Source organism: Sinocyclocheilus grahami, unplaced genomic scaffold (assembly GCF_001515645.1).
Source record: "Sinocyclocheilus grahami isolate Dianchi unplaced genomic scaffold, SAMN03320097.WGS_v1.1 scaffold646.1, whole genome shotgun sequence".
NCBI classification, from domain to species: Eukaryota; Metazoa; Chordata; class Actinopteri; order Cypriniformes; family Cyprinidae; genus Sinocyclocheilus; species Sinocyclocheilus grahami.
Window position 1 is genome coordinate 837321 of NW_015505825.1, and position 17802 is coordinate 855122.

The 17802-nt window shown below is 37.2% G+C and overlaps 1 protein-coding gene across 1 annotated transcript in view; it reads right to left on the bottom strand.

Annotated features, from left to right (window-relative positions):
* Positions 1-17802, bottom strand: part of ralgapa2 (Ral GTPase activating protein catalytic subunit alpha 2) — a 199530-nt gene that overhangs the window by 116948 nt on the left and 64780 nt on the right. Inside the window, exons 4-10 of the mRNA XM_016242121.1 lie at positions 13437-13494; positions 11224-11267; positions 10943-11123; positions 6530-6645; positions 6244-6382; positions 5490-5692; positions 4435-4665 (exon numbers count right to left, since the gene is read on the bottom strand). Coding sequence (XP_016097607.1) covers positions 4435-4665; positions 5490-5692; positions 6244-6382; positions 6530-6645; positions 10943-11123; positions 11224-11267; positions 13437-13494 — 972 coding nt within the window. The remainder of the gene's footprint in view (positions 1-4434; positions 4666-5489; positions 5693-6243; positions 6383-6529; positions 6646-10942; positions 11124-11223; positions 11268-13436; positions 13495-17802) is intronic.

Consider the following 17802-nt stretch of genomic DNA (forward strand, 5'->3'; position numbering starts at 1 on the left):
AATGAATCGTGATTAATCCCACCTAACATTAAAGTTTTTAAATATACTTTTATATTGCAATAATTTCACATTCAATCTTCAAATTAATGTACAAACAACATAAAGGCAGTATATTTTTTAATATTTGTTTAATGGCATCTTTTTTTTATGACTGAAGGGCAGTATCAATGATATCAATACTGATTTCTCTATAAAATCGCCTCCCCCCCTAATATTTAACCATTGACTATAGCCATTCAACATTACAGTATAATTGAGAGCTATCGATTTTAAAATTTATTAGACTTTAAAAAATAACAAGTACCGCCACTCCCTATAAGCAGAGTACGCAGCATGCGCAGGGCACCAACTCCCAGGGGGGCACAATCCCAGTTACTCAAATAAAAAACTTTCATTCTATATTAATATTAAAATGTACATAAATACAAATATAAACATGACCATTATATATATATATATATATATATATATATATATATATATATATATATATATATATATATATATATAAGTGCTATTAATCGATTAATAACAATTAACTAATTAATCGCACACTTTTCTGAAATTAATCGCGATTAATCGTGATTACTCCCACCTAACATTAAAGTTTTTAAATATACTTTTATATTGCAATAATTTCACATTCAATCTTCAAATTAATGTACAAACAACATAAACGCAGTATATTTTTTAATATTTGTTTAATGGCATCTTTTTTTTATGACTGAAGGGCAGTATCAATGATATCAATACTGATTTCTCTATAAAATCGCCTCCCCCCCTAATATTTAACCATTGACTATAGCCATTCAACATTACAGTATAATTGAGAGCTATCGATTTTAAAATTTATTAGACTTTAAAAAATAACTTCTAATTTAAGTGAACTTAAAACAATCTTCACATAAACCCATTACAAAAAATGCCATATTTACCTGTGCCCTTCAGTAGAAATATACAGAAATTGAAATTGAAGTTATCAAACACTAAATTCTAAGTTAAATATAGATGAATCCTTAAAGCTATAAAAGTTTTTTTTTCTTTGTCCTTTGATTAATAGACATCACAGCAGCTGGTTATTAGGTTGTTTTGGCTGCCGCTGCTGAACGTGACACGGATCTGACACGCATCATATTTTCTCTCAACTCTTTTGACCTTTTCTGACCCACTTCAGGTCTGAAAGTCTCTATTAATGATCTGACGAGTTAAATCGGGTGTGTTAGATGAGTGAGACAGTGCTGGGCTGCTCCAGGACAGTTTTGAAAACCATTTCAGAGACATGTTCTTAAATGTGACTCATATAAAATATATTACATGCATGCACAGTTTTAAGGCTTTAATCGCCTTTTTGGTAACTTCATGACTTAACTGACCACGACATTGCATGCACGTAGTTTATTTCGCGCTTTGATAAGAAAGGATACTGGCAACAGCACGTGCCGGCACCTTTGTGCGTGCAACTGAAGAGCATGCGCTGCGAACACAGTACCGTTTCCGCACTCACTTGACTTGTGCCTGGCACTGAAGTGAAGAGGAGCGCGCGTCTGAAACGTCTCCCGTTCTCTGTCGTTCTGCGACTGAATAAATGCACTTCTTGTCAAGAGAAAAAGTGACAGAGGCACCAGTTGTGTGGGGTGGCCAACCCTAGCCCCGACCCTGCGTTAATTACGTTAAATATTTTTAACGCGTTAAACTGAACAAATAATCGCCTGCGTTAACGTGCTAATTTTGACACCACTAATATATATATGTTAATATTAAATATTATATATATTTATATCAACACTGCGCCACCGGCAGTAGTTGGTCCATTACCACCGCGGTGGTAAAAATCTGCCACCGTCACAGCCCTAGTGACGGTGCCGTGCCAAATTCTGCACCCTGTCAGATTATGCATCCCCTAGTATTGGTAGGTTTAGGAGTAGGTGTAGGGGAGGGGTTAGGCAATCAGGTAGCGATTCCAATGAGGGGATGCATAATCTTGAAGGGGTGCAGAATTCGGCACAACACCGGCAGAACAACAACAATGCGCTACAGTACATGTTTCTTTTCAACTCATTTTTTCCAATTGATGGAAATCTGTTGTAGCGACGGAAAACTTTAACCCCTGTTGATGTATGAGCCCAAAATTAAAAACCCCTAGTCTGTAACAAAAAGTGGTGTGAAAAAGTGTTGGCCCCCTTCCTGATTTCTTTTTTTTTTTTTGGTGAACCTTCCCAGGAGTGTCCGGCCAACCAAAATTACTCCAAGAGCACAACACCGACTCATCCAAGAGGTCATAAAAGAACCCAGAACAACATCTAAAGAACTGCAGGCCTCATTTGCCTCAGTTAAGGTCAGTGTTCATGATTCAACAATAAGAAAGAGACTGGGCAAAAACGGCATCCATGGGAGAGTTCCAAGGCAAAAGCCACTGCTGACCAAAAAGAACACAAAGGCTCGTCTCTCATTTGCCAAAAAATATCTTGATTATCTTGACTTTTGGGCAAATATTCAGTGGACTGATGAGACAAAAGCTTAACTTTTTGGAAAGTGTGTGTCCCGTTACATCTGGCGTAAAACCAACACAGCATTTCATAAAAAGAACATCATACCAACAGTCAAACATGGTGGTGGTAGTGTGATGATCTGGGGCTGCTTTGCAGCTTCAGGACCTGGACAACTTGCCATAATTGACGGAACCATGAATTCTGCACTCTATCAGAAAATCCTGAAGGAGAATGTCCGGCCATCAGTTTGTGACCTCAAGCTCAAGCGCACTTGGGTTATGTAGCAGGACAATGATCCCAAACACACCAGCAAGTCCACCTCTGAATGGCTCAAGAAAAACTAAATTAAGGTTTTGGAGTGGCCAAGTCAAAGTCCAAACTTAAATCCGATTGAGATGCTTAAACAGTCCATTCATGCTCAAAAACCCTCCAATGTGGCTGAATTAAAACAATTCTGCAAAGAAGAGTGGGCCAAATTTCCTCCACAGCGATGTGAAAGACTCATTGCCAGTTATCACAAACACTTGATTGCAGTTGTTGCTCCAAAGCGTGGCACAATCAGTTATTAGATTTAGGGGGCAATTACTTTTTCACGTAGGGCCAGGCAGGTTTGGACAGCTTTTTTCCCTTAATAAAATAAATAATCATTTAAAAACTGCATTTTGTATTTACTTGCATTATCTTTGTGTAATATTAAAATTTGTTTGATGATCTGAATCTTTTAAGTGTGACAAATATGTTTTTTTAAAAAAAACAGGACGGGGGCCAACACTTTTTCACACCACTGTATGTGAGATAAAATAGTTTGCTTTGTAGATAAAATGTTAGAAAACATGCTGTTTAGACTGCATATGGTTATACTAGGATAATAATGATTTATTATGATTCACATGAAAACTGTAATAATTAGCCTAATCTAAATAAACAAATAAATAAATCTTCTGATGTAAGCAGTTTAACATGATGAATAGATTCTGGCCACAGGGTGGCAGCAAAAGACAGAACATCTGAACAAAAGTTTCATTTTCTGATACAAATCATCAATTGATTGATGTATTATAATTATGTGTGGGTATACATACTGGTGTAAAAATCTACATATTGAAAAACACTATAGGTGTTAAATAATGTTCTTTGTTTTCCCTTCCTGTCACTGTGCAGCCCATACAAAATAAAATGCCAGATACAGTTTTTCTAACCAAAATACTAGTAATAACCAGGGGGGAAATATATGCATGATAAAGGACTTTTAATTATAAACAAGCCTGAAATACACCAGGACTCTTATTCTGAAAATGTCTATGCTTTACTATTTCCAGCTGCTCATTCAAACAAATGAGGGAGATAAAATGATATGCACTTTGAGAACAGTCTACAACATATACTATAAACACCATACAGTAAACACTCATCATTTATCAATAGTTGATCATAAATAATCTACTGGCAAAAAGGCATGGTTTTCATTTATTGTGAACTTCTTTGAAACCGTGAGCCTGTAGAACACACAACAGCATTGCATTTTGATTTTCAATGTGCAGTGCTCATATTTATTTGATTAAATCATAGGCTTTTGAAGTTTAATAATAACATTAGGCTGTACTGTGATTTCTGCTTTTCCACCCACAAACTTGAGATTAACCTCTTAAAATTATAATTAAAACATTTGTTATACCATATTTAGGATATATACATCTTTAGATGATTTTTTTCGAATTTCAATTAAATTTAAACAAATGATATATACTTGTATACATATCATATCGTCAATTACGTATCTTAAAACGTACTGCATTATGAGACAGGGACAATAAAAATACCAATACCGAGCTCTGGACAAGTGTCCAAATATTTTTAGGATCACTATATCTCTAACCAAGTAGAATATGCCTAAAATCACGCGAACATGAGGTGAAATAATGTAAGCAACAGAAGCACTCAGCACCTGATGGAAGACCTCATTGACGAAATTGACGTTGTCTCGTGTGGAGAGCAGGATGGACTGCACCATGTCGTAGACGGTGCGATGCTCCTCCTCGATGCTACACAGACTGGAGTTGCTGCCCCGGCGGTCTGATAGCGTGCTGCTGTTGGAGTGATTCTTCTCCTGTTCCACAGGACCGTTGGGCTCAGAGTCTGCGCTCTTCTCCTGACTGATCCCGCCCGCAGTCACAGTCTGAACACAAACACAGGGAGAAGAAAGCGCTTGCATGCATTAACTACATATATACAGTTTATAGTACTAAGATTTAATAATAATTTCTAAGACTTCACACATTTTAAAATAAAATAAAATACAATGTATAAGAAAATAATAAAACAAAGATTGTGGAAAAGTGTCTACACTCCTTGGGAAAACACAAACTTAAATGAAAATAAAGAAAAAGTACATACATACATAAACAAACAATTTTGCACAGAGTTTCTGAGGCTATTGCTGTAATGCAATATGTTAAATAATAAGAAGAGAAAGCCGCTCAAATATGAGATGGCAGAGAACCTGCCACTTTTCCTTCAGAAAAATATATTTTGTCAACCGTTTTGTATTCATATGCACCTTACTGATATAGAGGACAATATGTGCTTCTATTAGCTAAAAGCCATTATTAGATGCACAGTATTATAAGAACGTTTTCTGCACACTGTATAATTTAAGTGTATGGCAAAAAGCAACTTTTTTTGTGAAAAAGTGTGTATTTGAAGTTGATATTGCATTAAACAACACATGCTTTACAATGTTTTTGCATTTGCGTTTTTTTTTCAAAATGACTATTTTTTAACTAAAATAAATAAACAAATAAACAGCATGAGGGTGCATACATGACGACAGAAATTTCAATTTTGGTTTTATTGTTCCTATAATGAATTTGCCAAATGGGTTTCAATTAAGAAAAATTCTATTTTATTTTAGTGAGTATGCTGTGTCAGAAGATATCTGTCCATGTAGCTACTGTAGTTGACAGTGAGACAGCGGTTCTCTGTCATCAAGCTTCCTCCCACCTGGATGATCTTAGGAAGGACCTCTCCTCCGTTCTTAGAGCTGCTCGTGGCCGAGTTCACATACTTCTTCTCCAGGAAGAAGTTAACGAGCCACGTGATGAAGGCCACGCGGGGAGCCAGGTACTGATCCCTAGTGCAGTACGTGCTCTCACTGTTACGCGTCACAGGGACGTAGAGGGGCTTTGGTCTGTGAATGGGAAGATCTGTGTGAGAGAGAGAGAGGAAAGGAAATACAAATTAAAACAAGAAATACGTTTTGAGCCATTGCTTTGACACAGCACCTGTCAATCAATATAAAACTAAAACTGCGATATGGCTAAGTGTGCTTATCAAGCTGCAAAAGGCTTTTTTGCTTTTTCACCCTGCGTGTGTTTCCGAGTGAAGCGCAGCACTGTGTTCATTTACAGGTGAATACTGCTCGATCCAGTGTTTTCAGCATCTCAGAGTGGCCATGGTTCACAGACCTATGCGTCCCGTCAGTTTAACAAGCATTTTGTAACACACTGTTTGGCAGTTATGCTTTATATTCACATTCCCATCATTTCCAGCATTGCTGTGGACAGCTCATTTAACTAATTCTGTAAAGAGAAATGTATTGTTCTGTTATCACAGAAACTTAGCCTCCCTGCAGTTTCATACCAAAATAAGAGCTCCACAGGTTTAACTCTTTTAAGTAAAGAAATTCATCGTTAAGCCAAATACTGTGTAAAATGTGAGCTGCTAAAATAAGGTTTCGCGTGAAACATTTCTTCACCTAATTGTGGCTTGTAGAGGTTGGTTTGTTTTGTGAAAGTGGGGAAGAGTTGAGGCAGGTAGTACTTCTTGAACAGGGAAAAGAGAAATCTGAAGCCTGTGTCTTGGCTCTCTTTGTTTTTCCAGTCCAAGCTGGATGCCTGTGGGGTTACAAAAAATATATATATATATCTGACTCAGATTACATCATGGCAATTCAGTTATAAGCAACATGCAGACTTCAAACAGAAACAAAGCAGGCCACAAGCATTATCAGCCAAACACTAACATGAGCAGCTCTGTCTCACCTGGAGAACCATGACCTTGAGCACAATCTGGAGGACAGAGCAGGTGTGGTCTTCTGCCACCTTCTCTCCAGGAACCGCAGGCACCAGTGGGCTGATCTCCTCTGGCACAATCTTGGCTACAAAACCACAAACACCGAGTCTGAATATATTCATAAACATCTGAAAGGTGAGGTGTGTAATTCATGATCCAGAAAGCACCAAATGGATTTGTAAAAAAAAAAAAAAAGATAAAGATGAACTAGAAGAAACTTTGAGTGGGTCTTGTCATCACAATGCTAGGGTTTTCTGGATGGCTCCTATTCTGCTCTATAGATCAGAGGTTCTCAACCTTTTTGACTCCAAAGGGCCAAACTGTTGAAGACTATATTCAAAAGCTCCCCAAAAATATAACTAGTACTTTTGCTGTAATAATAAAGTTTCTTATTTTCACCCATTTGTAAGTACATTTTATGTTTAAATGTATTTATTTTAATTTTGAATTTATTTATTTTATGTATGTATGTATATTGGTTCTTCAGAGTTCACTTTTTTATTTTCTGAGCAATGAATTGACATGATTTTTTTCTAGTCTTTTGGGATGTTTCCCCCTTTTCCAAAAATAAACAAATAATTGGATCTCGCACACTTTTCAATCCACCGGTAACATGATTCCAAGTTAAACAGAAATTCTTCCAAAGAGGACAATGAGGAAGAGGTCCTGTGTGACTGAAATGTTTGTTGTGGGTTTTAAATGCATGGAGCACTTTATTTTTTGCACATGAATAATAATAGAAGATTGCTGGTATATCTGCATGTAATCCTTTTTTGGATATGCAGCAAACTAATTTCAAATATTGAGTTTCTTTCTCTCTTTGGAAGTTTTTTTTTCTTTTCTACAAATATATTTGTTGCTCACAAATAATTTCTACCCAGCTTGACATAACTACGAGAAATCATACTTATTTATATTTAAATAATATAAGAAATTAGATCTCATTATAGAAGTTTTCCAGATCTAGAAATTACACTTAAAATTCACTTATATCCACATTTTCCAAAAGCGAGAAAATTCTAGTTCTTAAATAAAATGGTAGTTGTTGAGGAAAAAATTGACATTTTGATTTTATTTGTTTGTTGGTTTTATCTTATTTTTAATTAGTTTAAGCCATCTCAAGGCACTTCTGTAAGTTTGATGAGGCCTCCGATTGGGTCTCCTGCTTGAGAACCACTGCAGATATTTTGGTGTATGTCTACAGGACATCATCATGAGCACAATCACACGCTACCACACAGCAAGCTGCACAACATAACAATAATGGTATACATGTTCAAATTTTATTCTTAAGTATGAGCAACAGAAATCGTGACGCCTCAGCAAACATTACTATTGATGCTCCTACAACAGACAGTCCCTGCGCAAAAAAACACACATGACTGGTTGAGCCAGATGTTCAGAGCATTCAAACAAACAGCAGCACAGTCTGTTACAGTGTGCATTATTATGTTTAAGAGTATAAATGTACAAATTGCTTTACTTTAATGTCATCTATGCACAGTAAACTGGGATAATATTTGAAGTTTATTTGAATAATTATTCAAAAACTTGAACAACTCACTTTTTGCAAGATCTGCATGCGGCTTATTTTTATCACATAGACTGTGTCAGCTCAAAGCGTCGTGCCACATTGTTCCTGCCACTACTGTCTTTGTCATTGCAGAAGGCTGAACAGCCTTCAGTGTGAATAGCCTATGTGTTGCACTAATGAAATCTATTCAGACATAAAGCACGTCAGCACAGACAGAAAGGAATATTCACTGATTTCAAATGCATATGAACACATCCACAGTGCTTGAAAGGAATGGGTCATTACCGGTTCAAGGGCATCAATAAAATCTATTCCGAGAGGAAGCATCAAGGGAAATCATTCCTTTCAGCATTTAACAGACTCTGACCTCCTTTTCTGAGGATGCTGTGCCACCATTTGATTATTACACTCTAATACTAGATTTAAAGTGCCTTTGTGCCACAGGAGCATTAATGGCCATCATTAAAAATGACATTCCCAGACAGAAACACAGTAGATGTGTTGTAAATGGTGAGGGATAAAATGAATGAAGGGTAAAACTGTGAACACGGAAGAATAAGAAGGTAATTTTGTTACTTCAGGTAAGATTAGGGATGCACAATATTATCAGACTGATATCGGAATCGGCCGATAATGGCTTTAAAAAGTAAATATCGGCATCGGCCCGATATGAAAACTGCTGATATGTCTTGCCGATAAGAGGAATGCGTTAACTCACATGTGCTCAGGGTGTGCTAGTGATTAGATCAAGTCAGGAGTATGGCTAATTCTTGAAGCAAAGTTTTGTCTGATTGATGATTAGATTGACTGTTTTGGATCGCTGCATTTAATCTGTGAAAGCACGTACAGAATGACGCGTTCAGTGTGTGATATTGTAAAAAGCACGTGCAGTGGCAGCAGCGGCAGCAGTGATAGCCTCCCCTAGGTCCTAACGCCCGTTCGGTAAAGAGTTTTAATCTGTAGGGGGCGCTGTTGGCCTACTTCTAATTAAATTAAAAGGAAAATAGCCTATACCAGTGGTTCCCAAACCTGTCCTGGAGGCCCCCCTGCCCTGCACCTTTTGTATGTCTCCCTTATCTAACACACCTGATTCCACTCATTAGCTCGTTAGTAGAGACTGCAAGAACTAAATTGGGTGTGTCTGATTAGGGAGACATACAAAATGTGCAGGGCAGGGTCCTCCAGGACAGGTTTGGGAACCACTGGCCTACACAAATAACCTTGAGACTGTGTTTCTGATTAAATAAAGCAGTACTTAATAAGCTATAGCTTACATGAAAAAAATGTACAAACATAACACTTTTATGTGTTTTTATATATACTGATTTATTCATTAATTTTTAAACAAATCATAAGCTCTAAAAGATTTTCAGAATTTTTACAACTCTTGCTTTAGACCATCTACAAATGTTAAATCTTAAAATAAAATGTTAGGGTAAACTGCATCTATCTGGGAACAAAATGCAGCGATTGATATATAGTTTATTTAATTCTAACAAATAAGTTATTGTTAAAAACTAACCAAAGTTAAAAATATTTTGCTTATAATTTCTGCACAGGAGAGACTTGGTGTTGTTTCCAAACAATAGGAAATATATCGGTATCGGCCAAAATGAGTTGAAAAATATCGGCATATCGGATCACTGCAAAAATCCAATATCGGGCATCCCTAGGTAAGATAGTACATGTACAGCATTTACACTGAGTTCAGCTGATTCATTTATGTATTTTTGTAGGCCAAACTTGGAAATTAGTCTGTATTTTAGCACTTCTTGGAAACGAGTCTATATTTTTTACCATCCGGTTTCATTTAGCTTTTGCTTTTGCTAACCTTTATTTCGGCTTCAAAATACATAAATGTCATGCTAATTTGTGAAGATTATCAGCATGAACAAAACATGTAAGAATCAGAAAGCTCTGGTCCCAGAGCTTATTTTCTGCAATAATCCAAAAGCTAATGGAAAATCCTATTAGTTTTTTTGTCAAACAAAATACAGTACATACTCACTGCAGCACCCTAAATCATACATAAAAAAGAAAAGAGCTTTTAAAAAATGGCAAGTTCTCAGTTGATTGGTTGGATTTTTTAATATATTTTCCTAATAATTATGTCTATACTTTTTTTCAATTAGACTTGACCGCCCTATTTTGACACGAGACTGTATTATTGTGATATTACTGATTTCAGATTTATCCATATCTAACCTCGGGTAAAACAAAATATGCAAAATCAAAGTTGACTTTATGCAGATATTCTATAGGTTAGGAATAAAAGACTAAGGTTACACTTTATAATACATGTCTTTAGTAGTTAAACTAAAGTAGTTATGTACCTACAGTACGTAAAATGAAAAAAAAAAAACTTTTTACAAAACGGCAACCCTTTATTTTCCTGTGTCCTTGTTACTGTACATTACATGCACTTATTGTAGTGATAACAGTAAATTCTGCATAATTACAAGCAACTAATCCTAACCCTTAATACTATTCTGTACATATTTGTTCAATTATATTGCAACAAAAACACCTTAAAATGAAGTGCAACCCAAAACCCTTTTGCTGTTATGGAGTTGGGATACGGGTTTGTGGTATGGTTAGGTTTAAGCGTGAGTTAAGGGGTAGGGTCAACAGAGTAAATATAGACATAACTACATAAATTAATTACAACATTGTATTTGCATGCTGCTTTTAAAAATATATATATTTGTACAATGTACAATGTATATACACAGTAAGTGCACTGCATCAAATAATTCAATTAAATGTCAGTACATAGCAGATAAAGACCCTTCATATACAGTGGGTCCCAGCATAGTTGGATATGTCAATGTGTGTGCATGTTTGTTACCATCAGGCGGGTTGGAAAAGGGGTTGTATATGATGGTGTCCAGTGTGCAGGGTCCTCTGGATGAGGGTACAGCAGGGAATCCTGGGATCAGACAGGCGAAGATGAGAAGCTGCTCTTCGGCACAGTTCCTCTGCAGAGCCTGCAGCCAGAGCAGGAACAGACGCATGCCCTCACAGCGGATCTGCACACACAAACACAACACCACCTCCTGCATTCACACTGATCCACAACAGATGTGTATGTCCTCATTTTAAGCTCTTCTGATTCATTAATCGACTCACCTTGAACGAGTTTCCAGTGTGCAAAAGTTTTTTGAGAATAGAACCTATAAAAGAAAAGTGTTTAAAATGACACACAATCAGTAACTAATTTAATCGTTACACTGCTTTGTGATGCACAAAACTAAATGTAATTAAAAAGGTTACTATGATGAAGCGATCTGAAGGCTGACACCTGCTGCTGAGAGAGGACTTACATCACAGTATGAGCTCGTTTTCACTGCATAGTTATTTTTGCTGGGAATTCAACCCAAAATGTTTTATATATTGCACAACTCATTAATGTAAACTTTACTTAAAAAAAAAAAAACTGCACCAGTGTCTACTAATATTTGCTATGGTGTCCCATGTACCTGTATAGAGTGCAAGAGTCTGTTTCCATATGTAAAAATCCATACAAAATTTATTTTTAATAATAACCTATAAAACTTTAAAGACAGACCTACTGTGAGCTGCAAGGTTGCTTTTTTTGCATTTTGCTTTTTTTTTAATAATCACAAAATACATAATACAGTCAGTCTTCAAAAATTCTCAAACTAATATTTATATAAAAATGCATATTTTGCAATAAATGATTGTCTCTTTAGACATACTTAACATCAATAGTTTTTGTATTTATGCTTCATTTTCAATTATATTGTTGTTTGCAACACACCACGTGATTATACTGTAGTTTCTTCCCCACACTAAATCTCGTACCTTTGCTGTTTTGTTTGATTTTTAGGCTACGTCCACACGAAGCCAGAGCTTTCCCTATCTGATCTTTTTTTCCCTTGTCTCAAGAAATATCTGCGTCTACACGAAACCGACACAAAACGATGTAGTATACATGCCAGACCAGTATGTGGCGCTGTAATTATGCCACAGAGATACACTAAAAATGGAGAAGAAGACTTGGACTATGCGCATAAACCTTGCGAACAAACGAAACAAACAAACATGGAGCAATACATTTATTAATCTGGGTTAATGTTAGTTAATAAGAAGACAATTGTTCAGTGTTTGTTCATGTTTTTGTTACTGTTACGTGACGTAGCGGTGTCTGACTAGGGGCGAGACGTGGGCTGATTATTATAACGATTTTTTCGTTTCAGAAAATATACGGATTCGCTGTCCACACGAAAACGCAAGGGTGGCGTTTTCAGATTTATTCACTCTGGGACCCGGTTTTTAAAAAATATCGGTTTCACTCTCCCAAAACGCCGGATCCGTCTGGACGAAACGCCTAAACGATACAAAATGTATGCGTATACAGCTAAAACTCTGCTCTGTGTGGACGGGCCTTAAAATACTTGCTTCAAATGAAAGTTTGTTATGTTGTGATTCACCTCGTAGCCAGTTGGTTTGGTTCACTGCTTATAACTCTTTAACTGTGACTTTTTAAAAATCCGAATGGGTATAACAGTCCCAGAATCAATGCTGCTGAAAAAGTGGTGGAAAAACCCTTGGACAGCATTTTGTCTATTGTAGTTTACTTCAACCAGGAAATGCAAAAAAGGATCCAAAAAAAAAAAAAGATCCATCTGTTGAATTTTATATTGATATGTCAGTTGTGGCATTGCTTGGCAATCGTAAGCAACAGTCACACAGTATCTACAGTACACTGGAGGATCAGACTCACCTTATAATCAACTGAGGAGCTACTTCAACACGGATAGGAAGTGGACTGAATCTCTTAAAAAGCCAAGCTATGTTTTGATACTTTAGCTGACAGAGAGAGGATTGTGATTTTTTTGCCCAGCAAAGACATATAGCTGAAAACAATAACAATAAGCTTCGATACTGTTGCATCAATTTTTGCTTGAATTTCCCCTAGGCATCTGTCTGTCTGTCTGTCTGTCTGCCCATCTCTATGCGCAGGGCTCTAATTGAGGTTATTGCCTCCTTTGAGGGTCTTCCTGTACGGAAGACTGAAACCACGAGACGCATAATTTCATTTAGCAATTTGCATTTCAAATGAAGCCTTTCATTTGCATTTCCCATTTATTAACCTCCTGCTCTCACTTTCTCTGTAGCTAATTATTTTCTCTGAGAAAGTATTAAACCAGGTTACACTGACTCTCTCCTGAACCTGCTTTAACAGCAAAACGCATACAGACTGACTCTATAATCATGCACAAAGAAATACTGATACTGTAAGCAATATTTCAATTTCAACAGCTAAACTGTGTGGCATGAACCATGTGAGTGTAAAATGAGGTCTGAACAGCACTTACCTATACTGTGAAACTGCCATCGACTGTTGATTTTCTCAGGTAGAAGTTGCAGAATTTTCTGAAAGGAAAAATAAGGACACTCCGTGATCACATTCAACTAATAGCATAAAATTCAAGAGCTCAATGTCATTTTTCACTTCATAGTTTACACCCAATGATAGTAAAGTGCTTTTATTCATCATTCAGGTTATGCCACCCGCAAGGGGTGTGCGATATGTATCGTCTACAATATTGCAATTGTTGTTTAAACAATGTGGAAGCTGACATTATCAAGTACGTTGCTCACTTTGCAAAAAAACAAAGACAAATCTTGAGATTGAACACTTTCACTTCTTTATGTGGCCTAATAGAATGCAGTTAGAATGACAAAATTCAATATATGGGGCCAAAAAGCCTAGGCCTATATGGGCTTTTGTCTTATACTTATATCTTAAGATATGGTTAAGTAACAACAAGTGTGCCATTTTCCTAAATATTTATGCAAATGTTATACCAATTTTTTTTACAATAGTTAAATAAACAAAGTTAATATTGACGAATTCTTAATTCATGGCCATGAAATCTTTCATTTCCCTTCCGCATGTTTACCACGGTAAGAGATGCGAAAACAGTGAGAAAAAGTGAATGGCAATAAAATAAACCTGCGAAATTAGAGGGTTAGACGGTGAGGATTTAGGAAAAGAAACAATGCCTAAATATTATTGAATTTGTGGAAATTCGTAACCAAGAACAAAGCTGCATAAATGTAGGCTATATGGGCTCGAATGGCATCCAAAAGCATGGTCACGATGTAAGATTTTCCAGCTAACCAAATATTCCTCTAATAAACAAAGCTTTTATACCACGCTTGTCATAATCAGAGCTTATAATTTGTAAATAAATAATTGCTGGATACAAAACAGCAATTAAATGGCGCTGTGACCGACACTTGACAATACGTTTTCCCGGAGCATTCAATGTCACTAAACGGTGATGCCACAACTAAGAGCATCTTTCACAAGTTTCTGCAGGACCTAACTAGCCTAGGCACAGGTTTTCAAGCCCTGGGACAAAATGGGATGCTTTAAGGAAAATGTACAGCCTATGTAAGCAATAGGCCTAAAATAAAAATAACAATTTGTTTAAATATCTGACTTAAATAATTAAGCTAACAGATTTAAAACAGAAGTGTGGCGCGGCGCTCCATAAACAAGTTCACGGAAAGGAAAGGATGACAACGCGCATTCTGTTTGTTTGCTTTATTTTACAAAAGCACAAATCTTGTTTTTATTGTGAGTGTGCAAAAAAAAACACTTTTGCGGATTATATCTTACTCCAAAAATTGAGTTTTTTATATTTCAGCTGTTCAATCGCACCGGCGCCTCGCGCGCGCGCACACACCCCACATATTCTAGCAATTCAAACTTACATCGCAGTCTGTTCATTATCAAAATAAAATACAGTCAACCAAACATATAAAAGGTTACACTGGTCAGTTTAAATAGACCGTAGTATACCGGTCCACTCTGCTGTTAAGGACGTTTCTGCTCATGTGAAGATGATTATCTTTTCCGTCTATATGCGAATGCGTGTAAAGTACAAGCCTAGTTTACATTATAAATAATAGTTTAACATTCAAATACATTGCGAATATGGAAACATTTGGATTTGTGCCGAATGAGACGTTTGTGCCGAATGAGACGTGAGTAATAACCTCCAAATACATCTAGCCAACCCCGCGCTCGCTTCGTCTTGTACACGCACGCATGCACTGTCACGATCTAATGCACTGTAAATGCCGGATTTTTAAAAACAAATAGGCCTACCGCAATGCAAAAATTCAAAATCTGACATTTTCTGGAACAGGATCCAGCAGGATCAAATGAAGTACTGGTCATAATACTCGCATGATAATGTTTGATGTGAGCAACAGTGTGTTTTGCTGCAGCAGCGCCGATGGAAGAGGTTCACTGACTGCAGCACAGCCACACGCGCCACAGTTACGTTTGGGATCGTTTTATTTTAAATGCCATAATGTCAGTTGAAAACAATATATTAAAATACAATAACGAGCACCATGAAACCATTTAAAGAGGCGCGTCCAGCGGTCTCCGTGTCGGGATAGGAAACAGTCAACAAAATAAAATGATCTCAAACATACGGCGCACTCTCTTCATTTTATCAAATTATCATAATCATATCTATTCATTTTACAATCCTGCTACTAGCATTTTATTCAGACTAAAACCCCTTTAATTTGGGTGGCTTTTGCACATCCTGTCACACAGGTGACTGCGTGCTGCTGCAATAGACGCATTTTGCTGCGTTAAAGTTAACGATTAATCAATGTTTGCAGTGTTTTATCTCTGAATTAATGAATGAATGAGTTTTTGAACAAACTGGATGAATGGATTACTCAGTGACTCAATGATTAAGACCTGCCACCACCTACTGCTGGTTTTAATTTAATATTGAATGTATTGTTAATGTATTATCGTTAAAACATTCATCTCATAGTATTATTTATGCAGTTGTAGTGTAAATGCATCTAAATGCTGGTTTACAGTATGTGCAGCATCTGTAGCACATCTGCAGTGCAACATATTTTGTTGATACTTATTCATTTGATTGGGAACAGCCCACAGTATCTCATATATAGATGTTATTGATTTAATGCAAACATTTGGTTTAAAAGATGATGCATAAATTTAATACGGTTAGAAAATAAAAAGTCCTTATGAAGGAAAAATGTCCTTGGAAATCAATTTAAGGTAGCAAATTTCACAGCTTAAAGAAAAAGTTAACTTATGCCACTGCTGTGAACTGGCAAACGCACCGAATATAAAGAATGTGAAAATCAGCTGTTCACGACAGGCTATAAACCAGCCAAGATACCAGCACAAAAAGACACTCTGCAAAATAATTATTATTACCAACAAAAACAGAGAAAATACTGTTTTTTGACAATACCGCAACACCCACATTTTTTGGGAATCTGGGAAGATAAAGGTTCCACCTACATGCTATTTAATTGAAACGGTCAGCAGAGAAAGATCAACACGCTCCAGCTGTTGAGCCAACTGTGACCTTACTACCACAAGACCCTTTTGACACCATATCATTAGCGTCTATTCACAGACAGTTAGATGTGTCCCTGGTGAGTGATACATACAGATACAAGTGGGTTAAGATTCACTCTAATGGACAACGGTAATGTCATCAGTGGCAGTGCATTATGAGTAATGCCATTATAAGACACTCAACCAAAGAACAGCAACATGGGATCAAGTCTGTCACCGCAAACACACGTCCACAACTCAAAGAGTGGCATCCATGACACTCTACAAGAAGAGGACACCATAATGTCACCATAATCTCACGTGCTACGCGACAGCTGTCACTCATCGTGTCATTCTCATTTACTTCCTGTGTTGATGTGGAACGTGATGACACATGAGTATGAGAGCATTCAAGCACCTCCGTATTGATCTTCAGCGTGTGGAAGGACAGCTCTGGATTACAGCCTGTCATTGTCGTGAGGAAACTGACAAATAACTGGAGCTGATATCCAGTGGCGGGATCTGTTTAAGCCTGCACGCTCGGGGATCGCAGAAGAAGGCTGAGGTTTCGGTAATGCTTCTTGCAGCGGTAACGGAAAGCGCTCCCCTGCCGCGCTGCAGCGGTGTCTGGGACAGCGGATTTGAGAAGGGTGGCGTGGAGTTTTCGAGCCGCTGCCAGTTGCCAGAGTCTGTGCTAATCTGCCGCAGCTCTCCAAGCATAAGAATGAAGCATTACCGCAGGCTTTTCTGCATCGCCGTTATCCACACTCGCCGTGCTTACCACATGGTGAGCATGACTGAGAATACACCAGCCGTGGAGTGATGGGCCTGAAACCCCAGGAATTTACAGCTCCCACATGCCACGCAACTTCTGAAGAAGAAACATCCGGACACTGCAACTCCTGAGAAGTACACCAAAAAGTGACACCACCATCCTGTCTGCAGTTCCAATACCACCAAGAACAGACTCAATGAAGTGCTGTTGGAGATGATGTACAGTGGTGGCCAAAATTATTAGAAAACTAGTATTTTTGATCCCACCCACCCGACACACAGCTTCTTTAGTCTGCTGCCATCAAGAGCCCAACTGATATGGGTTTTTTGGGGGCCGATAACGATACTGATATTAGGGAGTAAAAAATTTTTTATTAGGGAGTCGATATCGATATATCTGCCGATATTCTTTGTGTATATTATAGTACAGTACCAGTCAAAAGTTTGGACACTTTCCCATTCGTGTGTATATACTTTTGACTGGTACTATATATAGAATACAGTATATACATAAACAGAATATATATACATAAACACATTTTTTCCAATGATCA